Genomic DNA, 18,413 nt, shown 5'->3' on the forward strand with positions numbered 1-18,413 from the left:
TTCAGTCTGTTCATCAATGACAATTTCAATTTCATTTTTACTATAAATAGCAAATAAACCTTATTTCCATGAACTCATTTAACTTATTTTACTATAAAATTAATATATAAAAGTGTGACTCATATTCACTATTTTTTTCTTTATATTTATTAAAATTCATACATAAAATATATGAAATTCCTAATATAAATGGACGAAATATTATTCACCTATTATTTAAAATAATATATACTCCAATAAACACATTACCAAACAGTACTAATACATTAATCTACTTAAAAAGTTTTTCACTTTTGAAGATTTAAATAAGAATTAAATAAAATACGAGTACATTCCTATATAAAATGAAGGAAGACATTATATCATCTTATCGTAGCGCGAGATGACAGGAGAAATTGTCGGTTTCGGTATCTTTGATTTGACAGACAATGATTGGTATGTTGTCGTGTGATCTGATACCGCCACGTGGTGATCCATTCCCGCTCGATCATTGACACGTGTGCAAAATCCTTTATCATTGTGGGGTCGACCTTAGCTGGCTCTATTTATTGGCTGATTTGCCCATAGATTCAGTTCTAATTGGCCAGAGCGATTATCCGCTGTGGTTTACCTCACCAACAACAACTAAACCAATCACCAATGGCTAGCCTATGTGAAAATATAATGAAAATAAATATTTTTTGCTTCAATGTTTCTATCCATCTTGTTCTTGCTTTTATATATTTATTAGGATATTGGTCTCTAAAATCATAAATTTTGTCCAAAATTTGGTATTTTTCATAAATTTTAAAATTAGTTTAGAATATCACAAACTTTGGACTTTGTTTGGTATTTCTCACGGCATGTTTATCACCATATTTCACTAACTTATGAGGTTTTTTTTATTATACTTGACACAATTAAATCAATATCGTTTTTTACGTAACTTTTTATCCTATTTGTTATGAACTTAAAAAATAGTTTAAAATACCATAAAATGTATCACGGTTGCTCACGTAAAATAAGATTTTGATAAAAATATCTTATTTAGGTCAGTTTGGGAAATACCAAATAAAATGCAAAGTTTGTGGTATTTTAGACTAATTTTAAAGTTCATTTCCATGTTTTGATAATGTAGTATTACATTCTAATCCTATTAAATATTCTTATCTAAAAATATACTCATTTATCCAACATTTACTTATTTATAGTCCATATTACCAAAATGCCTAATTCTTGATACTAATTTTGTAGATAATTATAACTATTATGTTGAAACTTTAAATGATCGATACCTTGCTCATCTTAAATTTAATATTTACTTACTATATATCATATTTAGAAAAATCAAAGCTTACTATAATCCTAATCAATGGCGGATCCAGAAACTAAATATCGTGGGGTCGAATCAGATAATAAATATTAAAAAAATTATTTAAATTAAATAATTTATGCAAGTATGGATATTCTGAAAACAATGTACTTCCTTCGTCCTGCCATAAGTGAAGCGTTTTACTTTTGTTGCACGCAATTAAAGAAAAATGATATATACAAGAAAAAGGATACGCTGACACCTATGGTGAGACAAAAAGAGTGTACTTTTTCTGTAACAGCTCAAATTTTTAAAAATTAAAAATATAATTGTAATATGAATGATAAGGTTGAAAATATAAATTATAAAACTAAAATTAGAAGAAATTAAGTCATAGATATTGTTTATTTAGATAAGTTGATTTATTGATATATGAAAATATATATTTAAAATTAATTAAAATTATTAGATAAGAATATATTTTTAATGCACTTCTTAGAATTAATACAACTTAATAAAGAAAGAAAACTCAAAATCCATAGTATTAAATTTTAAAATTAGAAAACTAAGATATTTAATTTTTCAAAATTTAGTCAAATTGTGGGGCCATGGACTGTATCTGTCTTGATGCATCGTAACTAGGTAAATATTGGGAAGAAAAATTATGTGACATATCCATTCTCTCTCCTCATTCTTCACCGAACCCAATTTCGTTTCTCTCCTCGCAAAAAAATTGAAAGCGCATCCCCAGCCGCGATCTGCCAGGATATTCCAGACGTTTCCCTTCCTCACTTCCTTCCTTTACCTCTGTTCAGTCTCATCTCACACTGCGTGAAGCGGGGCGGAGACGCGAACGGCGTAGGGTCGGAGGCTGAGGAAATGAACTCTCCGGCGGCACTCCGTGGCCGGTGGTGGGGTCGGCCGACCACACTCGACCCCACCTGGATCCGCCGCTGATCCTAAGAGCATCCACAACCGTGCTCTTGCCAGCGGCACGGTTGTGGGCCCGGGCGGTACTATTCATGCCTGCTCTCTGGCAAGAGCACAACACCCACAACTGTGCTCTTCCGCAAGGACGAGCACAATTAATATAAAATTCAATTAAACAAAAACATTTCCATAATATTAAAATCCATTTAAAAACCACAATAAATATTACAAATTATAAATAAAATTAAAAAATACATAATTAAAATCCTAAAAATTAAAAATTACATAATTAAACTCCTTAAAATTAAAAATTACATAATTAAAATCCTAAAAATTAAAAATTACATAATTAAACTACTAATAAGACTACGCATCCGGCAGGATCAACCCCAATTGTTTTTGGAGACCTTTTATCATGGTCTCGTGTGTTTCAAGTTGCGTGGGGGTCATAGATGACCTATCGACCATATTGAGTTGGCTTAAGAGCATCCACAGCGAGTTGTTCGGGGGTGGAGGTGGCACATAGGGAGCGGGAGTGGCTTCGGGAGTCGAGCCGCGACGACGGTTGGCCGCCACCTTCTTCCTTCCTTGGGGGCGGCGTTGGGAACCGCTCGGTCCGGCGTCGGGGCTACCCAAGTTAGCTCCGGCGAGTTGGCTAGCCACTTCTTCCGAGCCGGAGTCGGATAGGGCTACCGACCTTGATCGTTTGGAGGAGCCACTAGAGGAGGATGTTATGCCTCCCTTATACTTCGGGTGCGTCCGCGTCTCCTGCCAAACGTTAAGATATTTGAATGACTTACCATTCATGGATTGGTAGGTGCTCAGCGCGGCGGTGATGATGTCGACCTCGCTTCGGCCGCTCCCGGCATTCCGGGACTCCTGGATGAAATAGCCGTTGAACTTGCCAATTTCTTCGTTGGCTCGGCCGATGCAGTTGCGCACCATACTCTCGTTGCGCTCGATCATTCCCGGCGGCCGGTTTGCATTGTACCGGCTAGAGACGCGCCACCAAAAGTGATCGCCGGATTGGTTCGTTCCAAACACCGCATCTTCGGAGATTTCCAAGTACGCCTTGAACAATCTTTCCATCTCCGCCGGTGAGTACAGTGTGCGGACACCGGCGCGAGATGGAGGAGTCGGCATTTGGGAAGGGGCGCGAGGCCTAGGCTCCGGTGTCCACCCGTAGAACCCTTCGGAGGCACCTTGGTCGTCGATTGGGTATGGACGGTAGCCACCCGGAACGCCCGAATCTTGGGTTTGAGGAGGGGCCGAATATTCCGTTTCCGGACTAGGAAACGGTTGTGAACCGAACCATTCGGGGTTCCAACCGTGGGAGCCCGAAGGGTTATCGTCTTGGCCGGACATAGTGATGTTGTAGGGTATGAGAGAATGAAGATGAAAATGGATATGAGAGAATGGAGATGAGAATGGATATTGGAGAATGATGATGAGAGTTGTGTAGTTTGATGTGAATTTTTGGGGTGAAATTGGGGGTATTTATAGATGAAAGTGTGTATTTTTGGGGTAAAAAAAATGAAAAAAAAATTAAAAAGGTGTAAAAAAAGGTTATAAACGGATATATTTTTTTGGGAAGTGATTTTTTTTTTATCGATTTTTTTAATAAAAAATCGATTTTTTTTTAAAAAAAATAAAAAACGTTTAAATGCAACGGCTACGCCGTTGACGAATGGGAGCGCGCCACGTGTGCGTCCGCTGGCACGGACGTGCTCGATACATCGAGCAGCGCCGTGCCAGTGGCGGCGGATGGCGTCTGTGCCAGCGACGCGGACGGCGGTGGCGACGGACGCCACCGCTGCGCATGCTGTAATACTGTACATAAGAATGTTTAAACATAAAATACTACAAAATTCATAACTAATCAATAATTATAATGATATTGAATATTTCGGGAGTATCATTTTATTTTTTAAATTATAATTGTACATTTTAGTATGCCCAGTTATATTATGAATAAATAGTAGTAGTATTAAAACTTTTTGACCAATTTATCTCAAATGCGGCAATGTGTATCATCTTTAGATCTCACCATATTAAAGTATGATCATAAATGCACATCATGTTTTACCACAATTTTAGAGGTGCAAAGGATAAAACTTTTTCTTTTGTTATATCAACTGTTTTTGCCTATTTTTATTATAGATCGGTTATTGTTTAATAATGTCGGTGTCTGCTTATAATATTGCTTGTCAACGAGACTTTACTCATTTTGATTCACCCATAATAAAATTTAGAAAAGAAAATTGAAAACCACCTTAAATATAGTATGAATTTGTTAGGAGTTGCATTGACCACATATTCAGAATTATTATTTATAGGGTAACAAATAATTTTATAAAGACCAGGAGATATATCTATCTAACACTAGACATTATGTTTTCATCGAATGATCATCGGTTGACAACGTCATAACACAGAAACAACTTTTATTCTTTAATTCTTTTTTATCTCTCATTCTTTATCCAGCTCACTCTCATCTCTTTTTTCATAAGGAAACAAAGATATAACCATTCCATCTATATTCACTTATTTCCTTAAAACATCCTAACAAGTTTATCTACACCTATTTTTAATTCAATATAATGTGAAAATAAATATAAAAAACTTTTTTCGATGGACTTGTGAGATGACATAATTAAAAAATGCTCCCTCACTATGGTAATATAAGTCTCGTTTTGCAAATATGAGTCTCATTTAACTTATACTACTATCAAAGTTAATTATAGTACTTTATTTTTCGCTAACTCATTTAACTTAAATTTCATTATAAAACTAATATTCTTCATCCCCGATTAAGAGTCCTGGTTGACTTCGACACATTTTTGTCATTTCTGTCTGATTAAGAAATATTACCTCTATCAATAAAGTCACATTTTGTCACTTCGATCTGTCTCACAATAAGAATCACATTCCACTTTAACATAAATGATAAGTAGGCCTCACATTCCAATAATTTATTCCACCCCCGTTTTATTTATACAACTAATATATATATATATATATATATATATTATATCGGATTGTGATCAAGATAGAACCATTCTTAAACGTAGAACCATTCTTAAACGTAGAACAAATGCCAAACGGAGGTCGCTAGATCTTTTAATCCAATGGTGTTGATTTGCACAGCAACTTCCCATTACAGCCAAAACTATTATTAATGGGTGAATGCAGAGAAGTGAAAAAATAAAGCATGCATGGACTCTTCTTCGTTTCATTCATTCTTCCATCAACATGTGAGTTTTTTCACATGTTGAGTATGGAATGTCGTGAAAACATAGTCTAATATGTATGATTTTTAATCTTGATCGTCATTTTTTCCTCATCCAATGAATAAAATATGTAGAGTTCTAGGTTATACACTTAAGAATGGTTCTATCTTTAACACAACTATATATATATATATATGAGAGCGTTATTCTCCTATTCATCCCTTAGATCCTTTATTCTTCTTAATATGGGCCGTTAGATCTCATTCATCAATGATCCAGATAATCTGCATTATTATACTATAATGGTGCATTATTAGTCGGTGTGCATTATTCAACTGAAAATCTGCATTATTAAATGACACGTGGCATCAATCTAACCGTCAGATGACAAAATCGTGGGGCTGGGATCAAGAAGGAAAATGGAGGAAATATGCAAAAAGAAAATGAATACATCCCTATATATCCTATATAGGGTTGTGTTAAAGATAGAACCATTCTTAAGTGTAGAACGTAGAACTCTACATATTTTATTCATTGGATGAGGAAAAAATGACGGTCAAGATTAAAAATCATACATATTAGACTATGTTTTCACGACATTCCGGACTCAACATGTGAAAAAACTCACATGTTGATGGAAGAATGAATGAAACGAAGAAGAGTCCATGCATGCTTTATTTTTTCACTTCTCTGCATTCACCCATTAATAATAGTTTTTGTTGTAATGGGAAGGTGCTGTGCAAATCAACACCATTGGATTAAAAGATCTAACGACCTCCGTTTGGCATTTGTTCTACGTTTAAGAATGGTTCTATCTTGATCACAATCCTATATATATATGTATATATATATATATATATATATAGGGAGCGTTATTCTCCTATTCATCCCTTAGATCCTTTATTCTTTTTAATATGGGCCGTTAGATCTCATTCATCAACGGTCCAGGTGATCTGCATTATTACACTATAATGATGCATTATTAGTCGGTGTGCATTATTTAACTGAAAATCTGCATTATTACACTATAATGGTGCATTATTAGTCGGTGTGCATTATTCAACTGAAAATCTGCATTATTAAATGACACGTGACACCAATCTAACTGTCGGATGACAAAATCGTGGGGCTGAGATTAAAAAGAACAAAGAACGAAAGATACAAAAAGGAAATGAATACATCCCTATATATATATATATATATACAAATGAGACTCGTAGTCCATTAACTTATTCAACCGATTTTTATTTACATTTTTTAAAATCAACGCCTATACAAATGTGACTCATATTGTGAGACGAAAATAATATAAAGTAAAATTAGTGAAAGAAAATAGTCGAATGTGAATCTCATTTTTTATAATAAATTATGAGTAGACCATTTAATGGAAAAATGAACCGAAATCCTAATTAAAATGGCAAACCGAGATTTCTTCTAATTGCAAACAAAGTAAATGACACAAAAACGTAGTGTGGAGGCGAGCACATTAGATTAGAGCCTCGTGGAAGGTTAAATCGGGAAAGGTCGACATTTCATTCTTATTCACACAACATTTCCATTTTCCTCTGATTTGCACCACACACTAATTCACCAACACCCTCTCTCTCTCTCTCTCTCTCTCTCTCTCTCTCACACACACACACACACACACACACACACACACACACACACACGCACTTACATCTCTCTCTCTCAATATCGCTTCGCCTTATATATCGCAGCTCGGAGCTTGCCCTCAGATGCAGCTTCCTCCCTTCAACCTCCATTGCTGCTTCTCCGCCGCATTCCCGCCACCGATTCTCACTGCAATCCTCTTCAAAACCTTCGCCTTTTCTAAATCCTCCTCCAATTTTCGTCGATCTACTGGTGAAGATCGACTCATCAGTCACCATACTTCAGTAATGCACCTCTAATTTAATCATTTTCCGTCGATTTTCCGTCTGCTGGAGCAATTATATAGTTGAATCTGCCAGCAATTTAATCAGACTTCCCCAATTTTGGTGCAAACTGTGCATAAACGAAGTGGTCAGGCAAATTGTAGTTTATCGAGAGAGAGAGGCGATTGGAAGGAATGTGTAGATTGACGGACTGCGAAGAGAGCAAGCGGAGGCGGAAGTGGGGGATAATGGGGCTCAAAACGGCGGCGTTTGCTGGCGACAAGCTGGAGAAGCTGAGAAACAGCGGCGTCGTGTCGCGTTCGAGGATGAAGCTTTGGATAATCAGAGCGACTACGTCGATTTTGCTGGGGACTTGCTTAGTTCAGCTGACGGCATTGAGCGAGACTCGGGGGCTTCGTGTTTTGAAGGGCTGGCCGTCTTGCTTCTCGCAGGAGTCGGCGGCGGCCGCCGCCTTGGATGCTCAGTCGCATCTAGCGAGGGTTTTGCCTCCAAAGAGTGAGTGTCGGTTGTGTTTTATCTCGATTTGATGGAAAAGGGGACTTTGAATCTAGGGATTTTAACGGTTGCGTTTTCTATTTCTGTGTGGATGCGTTTGTTGATGAATTTGGAGCTTGATTGTGCTTTATTCCATGGTGCATTGATTGCTGTGCCTCATTTATTGATTTTGTAGTTATGGTGGAGGTCGTTAATTTCAATGGATTTAGTTCACAAAACTTGTTCAGTAATTAATTTCCAGAGATGATGAACTGTTTTCTTCTTTCATTAGTGAATTGATTGTTGTTAGTGTGCTTTGATTATCGCCTTCATGCTCATGAATTGAATCAGAAATCAGAATGCTTGCCACATGAATGAGTATCTTGTGCTGATCTATGATTCGAAAACCATGTGTTTCTGATAGGGGTTTACAAGAACAACGGTTACTTGATGGTTTCGTGCAACGGAGGGCTTAATCAAATGCGGGCTGCGGTGGGTAACGAACCTTGACATGATCGGAGATTGAGCTCTACGGACCTCGTTTAGGCTTTTAGGTTCCTTCTACCTCGAATGGCTGTGTAACCTCGACTTTTTTGCTTGCAGATATGCGACATGGTTGCCATTGCAAGATATCTTAATGTTACATTGGTAGTTCCTGAACTTGATAAGACTTCATTCTGGAATGATCCTAGGTCTGTTTGCTGACTCACATGTATATCCATTCAGTTATTCAGTAGCTGCTTATTTCATTCACGAGTCTTGAAAACATGCTTCGCCGGCCTAAATAGAGATGTTTTGAGTGTTTGCAGTGAGTTTGAAGACATATTTGATGTCGATCATTTCATTACATCCTTGAGAGATGAAGTTCGGATACTCAAGGAGCTGCCTCCGAGGGTCAAGAGGAGGGTAGAGCTAGGGATCATCTATACCATGCCCCCTGTTAGTTGGTCAGATATTTCGTACTATCACAATCAGGTCCGTGTTGCTCTTCGTTTTCTGCTCTTCCAGATTACAAGTTTATTCATCTTTCCTTCTTCTTGCTTGCAGATTCTTGCACTGATCCAGAAATATAAAGTTGTCCATTTGAACAGAACAGATGCTCGGCTTGCCAATAACGATCAGCCTATGGACATTCAGAGGCTCCGTTGCAGAGTTAATTTTGGTGCTTTGAGGTTTACACCTCAGATAGAGGAACTGGGCAGAAAAGTCATTACAATTCTTAGGCAAAATGGTCCATTCATCGTGCTTCACCTGAGATACGAGATGGACATGCTAGCCTTTTCTGGTTGTACACAGGGTTGTGGTGCGGACGAGGTGGAGGAACTAACACAAATGAGGTAATGCTTTGGTTCATACTTCACCAATGTCTGTTATAGTACCAGAATACTCTGTGTGTTGTAGGCTCGTAGCTAACTTGCACATTATTTTAAAGATACGCCTACCCGTGGTGGAAAGAGAAGGTTATAGATTCTGATCTGAAAAGGAGAGAAGGTCTATGCCCTTTGACACCTGAAGAAACTGCCCTCACGTTACGGGCACTGGACATAGATCGTAATATCCAGATTTACATAGCTGCTGGGGAAATCTATCGAGGAGAAAGAAGACTTTCTAGTCTCAGAGCATCGTATCCAAATCTGGTGAGGAATATACCAACTCTGTTATAAGCATTAGTTGTGACTTGTATGGTTTGATGTATTCATCATCTCCTTCGTCTATATATAATAGGTGAGGAAGGAAACATTGTTGGACTCTTCCGACCTTAGGTATTTCCAGAATCACTCGTCTCAGATGGCGGCTCTTGATTATCTTGTTTCCCTGGAGAGTGATATCTTTGTTCCCACGTACGATGGAAATATGGCTAAAGTCGTTGAAGGGCATCGCAGGTATCATCCGTGATCATTGTTTTTTATACGATGCCTATAGATCTGTTGAACTCTTTGATGAGACTGTTGCGTTTTTTCGTTTGGGTATTAGACATCTTGGATACAAGAAGACCATTTTGCTCGACAGAAAGCTGCTAGTCGAATTGATAGACAGGTATAACTCCGGGTCACTGAACTGGGATCAGTTTTCTACTGCTGTCAAAGACGCTCACGCTGCACGCATGGGAAACCCGACCAAGAGATTGGTGATTCCCGACCGACCTAAAGAAGAAGATTACTTCTACGCCAACCCCTACGAGTGTTTGGAAACGCAGAGTGAAGACGAACCACTAGAACTGACTAGTATTTGAAACCTTGACACGAATGAGCTGCTGTGCGATGGATCGAGAGCAGAGAAGATCGACCTTTAGAAGGCGGGTTTCGATTGGGAAGGGCACTTGCAGAAAGGCCACAAGAGGGGGTTAGGGAAGTGCTGCTTGATGAAGTAGTTCTTTTTATCCAACTCAATAATTACAGTTCTTGTATAGAGAAAATCTACCCTCTCATTTCAATGGGGTTTATATCAACTCCTCTGCATTTGTACACAAAGAGAAGCAAATATAGATTTGATTTTACTGCCAAACTCTCAACCCTCTTTCCTATCTCATTTTTCTCATAATTCTCTTATTCTTTTCAAGATCTTTCTTGACTTGTTCTTTTGTAATGTAAAATTTTACTGTGTGTGACTGTTACATATTTTATACATTTAATTTTTGTGATCTGGGATCTTTTTGTTTTTTGTTTTTTTCCTGAACCACATCTATTTATTTTGATATTCTCTAGTTTGACTAATAATTTTAGTTCAAAAGGTGTCAACATCATTTAGAGAATGTTGCTAAGATTCATCATGGACTTTCATCTAGCGAGTATGAGATCACATTTCATGTGAAACAATACAAAAAAGTCAGCTTGACATTTTCCAATTATTAAATTTGAATATTTTAGCAACAAAGAATGGCAAATGTCATCATAATACTCCATTTAAGATCTTTTAAAAATTCTAAAGTGCATTATACATATGTACACATGTAAATACTATAGTAGTATTAGATATTATGATCATTCTACATAATTATTAAGCCTATAACTCAAGAGAATTCAAAAATATAGACGCAATGTGTATACACTGAATAGTGAAGCTATTAAAATAAACATGTATAGGTATATATTCTAAAACTTCAAAACTTTGTCCAATGTACATACATTGATTATTGCGCCATCTAAAATAATTAAGCAAAATATTTATATTCGAATGGTGAGGACGGCGATTTATTAGAATAAAAAAGAAAAAGAAAGGACAAATGGTTAAGGGAGAAGTGCAATATCATGCTCATATAATTGTATATTGTTGCTAAATAATTGAGGATGATAGTAGACTATAAAATTATTGGCCTTGTTTATCCGGTAATTAATGCTGATCAAAATCTTCAGTTATTATTATTATTTTATAATTGGGCTCTATGACCTATATCCTTATCATGATTTGGCTTTTACAACTTGCAATAAATAAAATTAAATTGTTTAAAAAACAGAATTTGAACCTATAATCAAGAATTAGTAAGGTACTATATTAATTTTATCTAAATAAATTCATTCAAACAAGGTGGATGCGTGACGCCAAGTGGCGAAGATTTATCGAGCAAGAAAATCAAAATTTGTTTTAATTATCTCTACTAAATCCTTGCTATTTGTGATAAATTTGTATCACCAATCACATTTCTATACCTTCAAATATTCTTAAGAAATACTACTATCTACTACTATAATCTAATTGAAAATGGAAAAAATAGTGGACCACTCTACGATCAAATAAATTTGTGCAAATTAATTAAATAGGATAGTGTGTTTGTTCGAGAATTTAACTTGATCGATCCCAAGAAGAAAATGTTTTTGCTTGAAATTCAGTGTGGAAAATAATATAATTTGTATGATCCAAGAAATTAGCCTCGAGTATACAAATCATAATAAATTTCCATATAAATTTATGCAAAAAGATATGATATGATGATTAAATTAGGTGTAAGTGGGATGGTTACTTTGAGAGTACACCAAAGTTGGATCAGAATTGAAAATCGTTACTAAACTAATTCAAAAATTGCGACAATTCGATTAAAGGAGAATAAATTAATGATTTTTAACCTTCACTTCAAAATAAATAGGCTCCACCATTTTCCAATGATAATGCCTAGTTGTGTTTATTATAAAAATAAATTATCCACGAGCCATATACCATACTCAATATTGTATGCATCAAAATAATAGTATTCATTTCATAAATATATAGGAATAATAGTGTAAATATTACATTTTGTCCCATCGTTTTAACATTTTAACGAAAATATCCCAATCATAAGACAAATGCCGAAGAAGTACCAATCGTTTTGCTTAAAAATGTCCCTGTTACGGACTCAATTCCCACATTAAATGGACTCTCTCTCCTATCAGGCTAGTCTTTTGGGATGAGTTCTCCCGTTTGGTCTGTATCAGTCCCACAAAAAAATTCCAAACGAATTTTCGACTTTACCAAAAGATTCGTGTTTCCATGGGTCCAACTACCGCATGTCGAAGAATCAACAAATTTTATCAAATGTTTAAGACTAAAATCTATAAACCACTGTTGAGATAAAACCGAGCCACGTAAAAGTAAGACGTGTAATCACGGACAGAGAGAGTAATTAATAACCAACCAAGACTTGAAATCAAAAGTAGGGCTACCTAATATCATAATGGAAGCCTCTTTCATATGATAAATAGAGTAGCATACAAATAGTAGTACATAAAAAGACAACATTTTTGTGTGCTGAGATATGTGTATTAGTATATCCCAGATAGTGGTGGAAAAACATGGAGAAAATAACAAAAAAGCACATGTACAATGGTTGCTGAATCGGGCATTACCGCTCTGTCGAAAACGGAACCCGAAAAAATGAACAAATACAACTACTAAAAGAATAATACTATACCGTTGCACCAGGCTTCAGCTAGTCCTTAGTTTCTTCGCAGCACGCCCTGGCTCCTTCCCGGTTGAAGAACGAGGTAAGGTGGCATCGACTTCATCATCCTGCCATGATCATGGTTTTATCAAGCTATTCGAGTTTTGATCAACAGGTAAGGAGAAGAAGAAAAGAAAGACGTCTACTACCTTGGAGACGAAGGTTGAAGAATGTGTGATGCTGTTTGCTTTCTTCCCCAGGTCGATTTGTACTGAGATGCTGGCCTGCGATAGATCCACTCCGGATCTCTCTAAAGCTTGTGTGAGAGTATTCAACAGCCTGGCATGTCGAACGTGCTAAGTTAGAACGGGAGGTTTTAAAAATATCGTTTCCACAAGACGTGCAGATTAAGAGCGCTCACTCACCCTTGGGAATAAACGCTAGAGATGTTGATCGTGCCACTTTCAATGGTCAGTTCCTGTGGAGGCCATGTCATAGTTTTCTCCACACCGGATGCCTGTTTTGGTGAGATTGGGGAAGCTGGAACGCTTGCTGTCCTACTACCAAGAGTGAAGATGTTTGGGTTCATTGGCGAATGAAGTGTCGCGGGCTTTGATGTTGACTCGGGTGGTTGAACCACTCTTTCTCTCAATGTAGTTGCAGTGCTCAAGTCTGAGTCTACTAGGTTTTGACCGCTGGTTGGCAGGCTGGGGGAGACGGGAGCTTTGCTGTCATCGAACTTCTTGCCAAAAACTGTCGCTGGAGCTGAATCAGTGCTTGTTCCTCGCGCACGTTCTACATAACCTTCGTTCCTCTGCTAAAAAGTTTAGAAAGTCAGCAATCAAGTTATTATGATATGCAAACACTATAATTTTGGAATGGTAATTGCTGTTAAAACACAGAAATAGAGAGGAGGAAGCCATTTAGGAATTGCAATTGCTGAATTATTAATATAAACTTACCCATTGCATCATTTTGGATGGCTCATGATTCCAGATGTTATAGGAACTGTCATATCTGGTTACTTTCTCTTGTAGAAACTGAATGTACTCGATAACCTGTAAACGTAGTACACAACCTCAGTTTGAAAGTTGATGAATTCCTTCTTAATATAGACAGATTTTTTTTATCTGCGCGTACCTCTAAGAGGAACGATGCCTTATCTCTCTTCTGGTCACTATTAGGAATGATCTCTCTCAGTCTCTGAAATCTGCGGAGCACCAAAAACTATCTTAGAATGTAGGTTTTTAGAGATGCAGGAATGTTTTTGTGACAAACTTCTGATGAATATTTCTACTTTCCAAAAGGATTAAACATTGTATTCCAACAAATTCATAATATTTTTTCTGCCTAAAAACATATAATAGTGCGTACTTCTCAAGAAATATGTTTGAGAATTCAAATTCCATTTAGTAACAAACTTGCAAACACACATCCTAGTTTCAGAAATAAGAACAGAGAATGTGGAATGGAACTGGAAATCACGTTAAGCAGAGACATGATAAATTTTGTTAAAAATAAGTCTAATTTCAGGACATTAAGATAATAGGTTGTTATAATACTCTAGACGACGTGAATAGATTTTGTGAACTTTAAATGGTGAGGGCTGAGAAGCATGCCTGTCATTAATCTTGCTCCTCCTTCGTTGCTCTGTAGCCGAGTGTTTAGAGCGTGGCGTATTAGGCTTCTGATCTATAGTCTTTGCTTCAACTTTCACAGACATATTACCTGTAAAATATGAATATTATTATAATGCAGACAGTTTACACAGTTATTTTAAATGAGAAAAACAAACCTTTCGAGTGGGGTGATGGCTCTTTCTTGATGGTGAACTCTTCTTCTTCTTCATCATATTCGTCTTCTTGGTCATTCTTAGCTGATGTCATTATCATATCCATGAAACTCTGGTTCTTCTGAGATGATGATGGCCTGAGAAGACACAATAAGGTCCAAATAATATGAGTTAGTACTATAAATTACTGTAGTCATATGATCAGAAAAAAATTGCTCGAAACAGTGATGGCCAGAGACTAGAAAGGAAAAAAAAAACTGGAATAAAAAGTCACTGACTGCGAAGATGAGAAACAGCTGAAGTTTGTGGCGGCGTGCTTATGGTTAGAAGAGGACTGTGATGGCTTTTCGAGGAATGGCACCCATTTCCCTCCAACCACATTAACGCCTGCTTCTGTTAATCATGAGCAATACCAGCATCAGTAAAAATTCAAACTAGTGTTTTCACAGCGATCAAATAGAGTCCTATCTAATCTAATACTGTTGATGGCCAGGGACACCTACAAGCATGGTTTAACAAAATGTAGAGAATAAGAACAAATATCTTTCCTTATATAAATCATGACATAAATTGGAAGCCCAATATCTATATGGACATGTCCATCTTGCACCAAGCTTGGATAACCTTAACTATGAAGTAACAAGTTCTCATCCCAAAGAAGGAACGCAACTAGTGAGTAAGTACAAGTTGAAACAGCTATATTCACAAGAGTCCCAGCTAAAAAATGTAACAGTTTCTTGTTGAAAAGTAGTCACTGAATCTGCATTTTAAGAATGTAACCAACCAAAAGTAACTAAACATACCTCGCAGAATATGTCTTTCGGTAACACTATTCTCCTTCCCTGTCTTTCCCTTTTTAACCGCAGATTCATCCCATAGAGAGAAACTACCTCCTGAGTGAGAACTGCAGTTTGAGGTTTCGTCATTCCTGGTCGTATTACTCGGCTGAGTAAACAAGCCCCCCTCAGGTTTTAACACCGTTCGATTGAAATAAGAGATGCTGTACGTCCCAATGCCACCGGGAAGAAGATGCTCCCCCGAGGCCGGAGGAGCTGGAGCTGGAGGCCTATCGACAGCAGCCACCCCAGCTTTAATATCTTCTTTCGTCGTTGTCACATGCTTCCCCACCCATTCCAACGGTTGCAAGAAGTCGTGCGTTTTAAGGTAGCCACCTACAGTTTCCGTATAAATAATTGAAAAGTATTAACCATTATGATTCAAGTGCTGATGTTTTGAAATAATATATCTTCAATAGAAATGCATCCATGAAGCCTAGCAGATTACAAGATATTTACACATCTGCCATGCCTACTCATGAATTCTTTCCTTTTCACACACACCCTTATTCCTAAATTCATTATAACACATTTTTATCATCTTTACTTGTTATAGTACATATCTGACGTGAAAGAGGAGATGGCATTAAAATAAATGCCCTTTCCATGGAAAGAAAAAACTAAAAAAAGTATAATGTTCACATCTTTAATTTATAACTACTAGATTATATCTTGGTACGTTCTGTCTTCACATGAATACTAAGAATTTTCACTAAAATTGAGTTATTACACTTTCTGTCTGTGATATTTAAGTCCTCTAAGTTATAACTGCAGTAAAATCAAAACTGAATCCTTATTTGGGTCCATTAATGGGGTAAAAACATGTACAGTTTAAACTATACAGATCAAAATTCACTGCCAACATAATTTTTTTTAATTAAAATATAAATAAACCAGTTCGTGCATAATAATCAACCCAATTCAACACACATACACATATCCTAGAAATATTTAATGAGAAAATAAAAATAAAAAATTGTGAAATTATGAATTGACGAAAATGGGAGGAAGATGAGCTCATCACTAAGTAAGTTCTAACCTGAGCCTTTTTGGATTTAGCAATGTCAGCCAATCCAAGGGATGGCCCACTCCTAAAGACAAATGCCCGGATCTAACATGCGCCGATGGGGTTACGGGTGCATTTACTGCGCCACTCGTGGTTGCCCTCGCAATATAATTTCCTATTTTCTTTTCCCCACCAACAATATTAATCCCCTTATTTTACCGCTGCCCCACCAATTTTTCACTTATTTTTTTCCGATTCCTTTTTCTCTTTTACTTTTCCATTTCATATCATTTTCTTCCTCCAATTAATTTCAATTTTAAACCACACAACCTAGGTTTTTGCCCATCATCATCAGCCTAAAAAAAAGTAGTAGTAATATAATTAAGTTTGTAATTTACTCAAATATAAAGAAAATATACTGTTTGATAGTCAAATTTGGAAGATATATTTGAATTGATAGAGAATGAATAAGATCGGACAGCTTGTACAATATGGAACGAGATTTATTTATTTATTTAAGCTTTTTTCCATATCTCATAAAAATTTTCCAGAGGATTTGAAGGCTTGAAGAATCATAAATAACTGCAGCATGCAAAAAGAAAAAAATACGAAAATTCTCCTGGGAAATTGAGATTGAAAATCGACGAAAAAATAATGTATGTACCTTGCGAGGGAGACGGATCTTGTTGGCTATGTGCAGCTGACGACGAATACAGTGAGAGAAAATCATGAGTCGCCTTTCTTCCTGTTGGCGACAAAACTGAATCATCACATAAATCCCCAAAATATAAACAATCACACTAACCAATCCAATTCCCCCCAGAATTTCAGCTACGAATTCGCAATTTTACCTTCAGTTCCAATCGGCAATTCCATGTATACTTCTGCAACTTTTTTTCTGTCGCATAAAATTCGAGCTCCGAATCAGATCCGCCGAAGATCGGAGGCGCATTCGCCGCTTCTCTCTCAACAAATCCTCTCCGACAATTCAGCTCCAATTCAGATGAACATCATCAGCATGACTTCCTCCTCCTTCACAGAATCTGCAGCTGGACACAATTTCAACTCAATCACACGCAATTCAGCTCAAAAACAATGAAAAAGCAGCAAAAAAGGAGGCGCTGAACTTGAATCGAGATTCATTCACGCACAATTCAGCTCCAGATCCTGGAAAACAGTGGTTTTAAGCGGGGGATCGGTGGTAGGTCCAGCTCGAATCAAACACAATTCCCTAACAAAAGGAGGCACAGAGAGGTTTTAGAGAGAGAGATGGATGTGCGTTTCTCTCTCTACAAACTTTCTCATCTGTGGATGGAGAAGTCTCCTTGTTTTATTATTCACATTTCACACACAAACACACATTTAAATATTTATATATGTGTGTGTATATGTAAGCAGAAAATGGTGGTGGGGCTTTTTAGTGCTTCGTCTTCGTTTTCGTATTTTGGGAATAAACGGCGTTTAGTTAACGACGTTACGGCGGTGTAAACGGCGTTTGACAGATTATTTAATTTAGGTATTTTTATTGGGAAGTGGAGTTTTGTAAGGGATTTTGTTGATCCCGATTTACCATTGTTTCCTAATTAAATAAATCATGTTGGAGTTTGAGCCATATTTATGATGCTATCACTATACAATATTCTTAAATTTTACTATTAAATATTCTTATAAATCACATTACTATTAAATATTCTTATAAATCGCATGTCAAAGTTAGGGATAATTACACTTTTAGTATTAAATGTTGTAATGTTATTGAATTTCTCTGTCCCATTTTAAAAGTCTCAGTTCAAATATATCATAAATGGTAATATGCTTATATTTCACTAATTTTTTTCCATTCACATTATATTATAAAACTAATATATAAAAGTAGGACTCATATTCCACTATCTTCTTTCACCAACTTTATTTTACATTTCTTAAAACCCGTGTCGAACTCAAATGAGACTCCTAAAGTGGGACAAATGGAGTATTAAAAGATTGAGTTTAAATAAATCACGTAAAAAGTTTTATTCGTTTGTTTTTTTATTTTAAAATAATGTCATATTATGTGTTTAGATATTGTCAACTTGATGTAGGATAAAAAATATCTGGTGAA

General features: G+C 36.5%; 2 protein-coding genes across 6 annotated transcripts; one reads left to right on the forward strand and one right to left on the reverse strand.

Annotated features, from left to right (window-relative positions):
• The first annotated feature begins 7,023 nt into the window (after nucleotides 1–7,023).
• LOC121780438 (rhamnogalacturonan I rhamnosyltransferase 1-like) lies at nucleotides 7,024–10,328 on the forward strand. Its single transcript, XM_042178069.1, has 8 exons — nucleotides 7,024–7,844; nucleotides 8,248–8,315; nucleotides 8,427–8,515; nucleotides 8,633–8,798; nucleotides 8,871–9,160; nucleotides 9,256–9,460; nucleotides 9,549–9,706; nucleotides 9,798–10,328. The coding sequence occupies exons 1-8, from the start codon at nucleotides 7,523–7,525 to the stop codon at nucleotides 10,054–10,056; spliced, it is 1,557 nt and encodes a 518-aa protein (XP_042034003.1). The 5' UTR covers nucleotides 7,024–7,522; the 3' UTR covers nucleotides 10,057–10,328.
• A 2,110-nt stretch (nucleotides 10,329–12,438) lies between these two features.
• On the reverse strand, nucleotides 12,439–17,658 carry LOC121780277 (transcription factor BIM1-like). 5 transcript variants are annotated; one of them, XM_042177818.1, is made up of 12 exons: nucleotides 17,464–17,658; nucleotides 17,164–17,355; nucleotides 16,977–17,057; nucleotides 15,274–15,642; nucleotides 14,749–14,863; nucleotides 14,474–14,607; nucleotides 14,298–14,406; nucleotides 13,819–13,888; nucleotides 13,641–13,736; nucleotides 13,104–13,495; nucleotides 12,888–13,017; nucleotides 12,439–12,806 (listed from the first exon to the last, which is right to left on the reverse strand). In XM_042177818.1, the coding sequence occupies exons 2-12, from the start codon at nucleotides 17,186–17,188 to the stop codon at nucleotides 12,723–12,725; spliced, it is 1,605 nt and encodes a 534-aa protein (XP_042033752.1). In that variant the 5' UTR covers nucleotides 17,189–17,355; nucleotides 17,464–17,658; the 3' UTR covers nucleotides 12,439–12,722. The 5 variants fall into 5 exon arrangements, with proteins under 5 accessions (XP_042033752.1, XP_042033755.1, XP_042033751.1 ...); XM_042177821.1 differs by having other exon boundaries at nucleotides 13,104–13,492; nucleotides 17,164–17,361; XM_042177817.1 differs by having other exon boundaries at nucleotides 17,164–17,361.
• Between the last annotated feature and the right edge of the window lie 755 nt (nucleotides 17,659–18,413).

This window comes from Salvia splendens, chromosome 19 (genome assembly GCF_004379255.2).
Source record: "Salvia splendens isolate huo1 chromosome 19, SspV2, whole genome shotgun sequence".
Taxonomy (NCBI): Eukaryota; Viridiplantae; Streptophyta; class Magnoliopsida; order Lamiales; family Lamiaceae; genus Salvia; species Salvia splendens.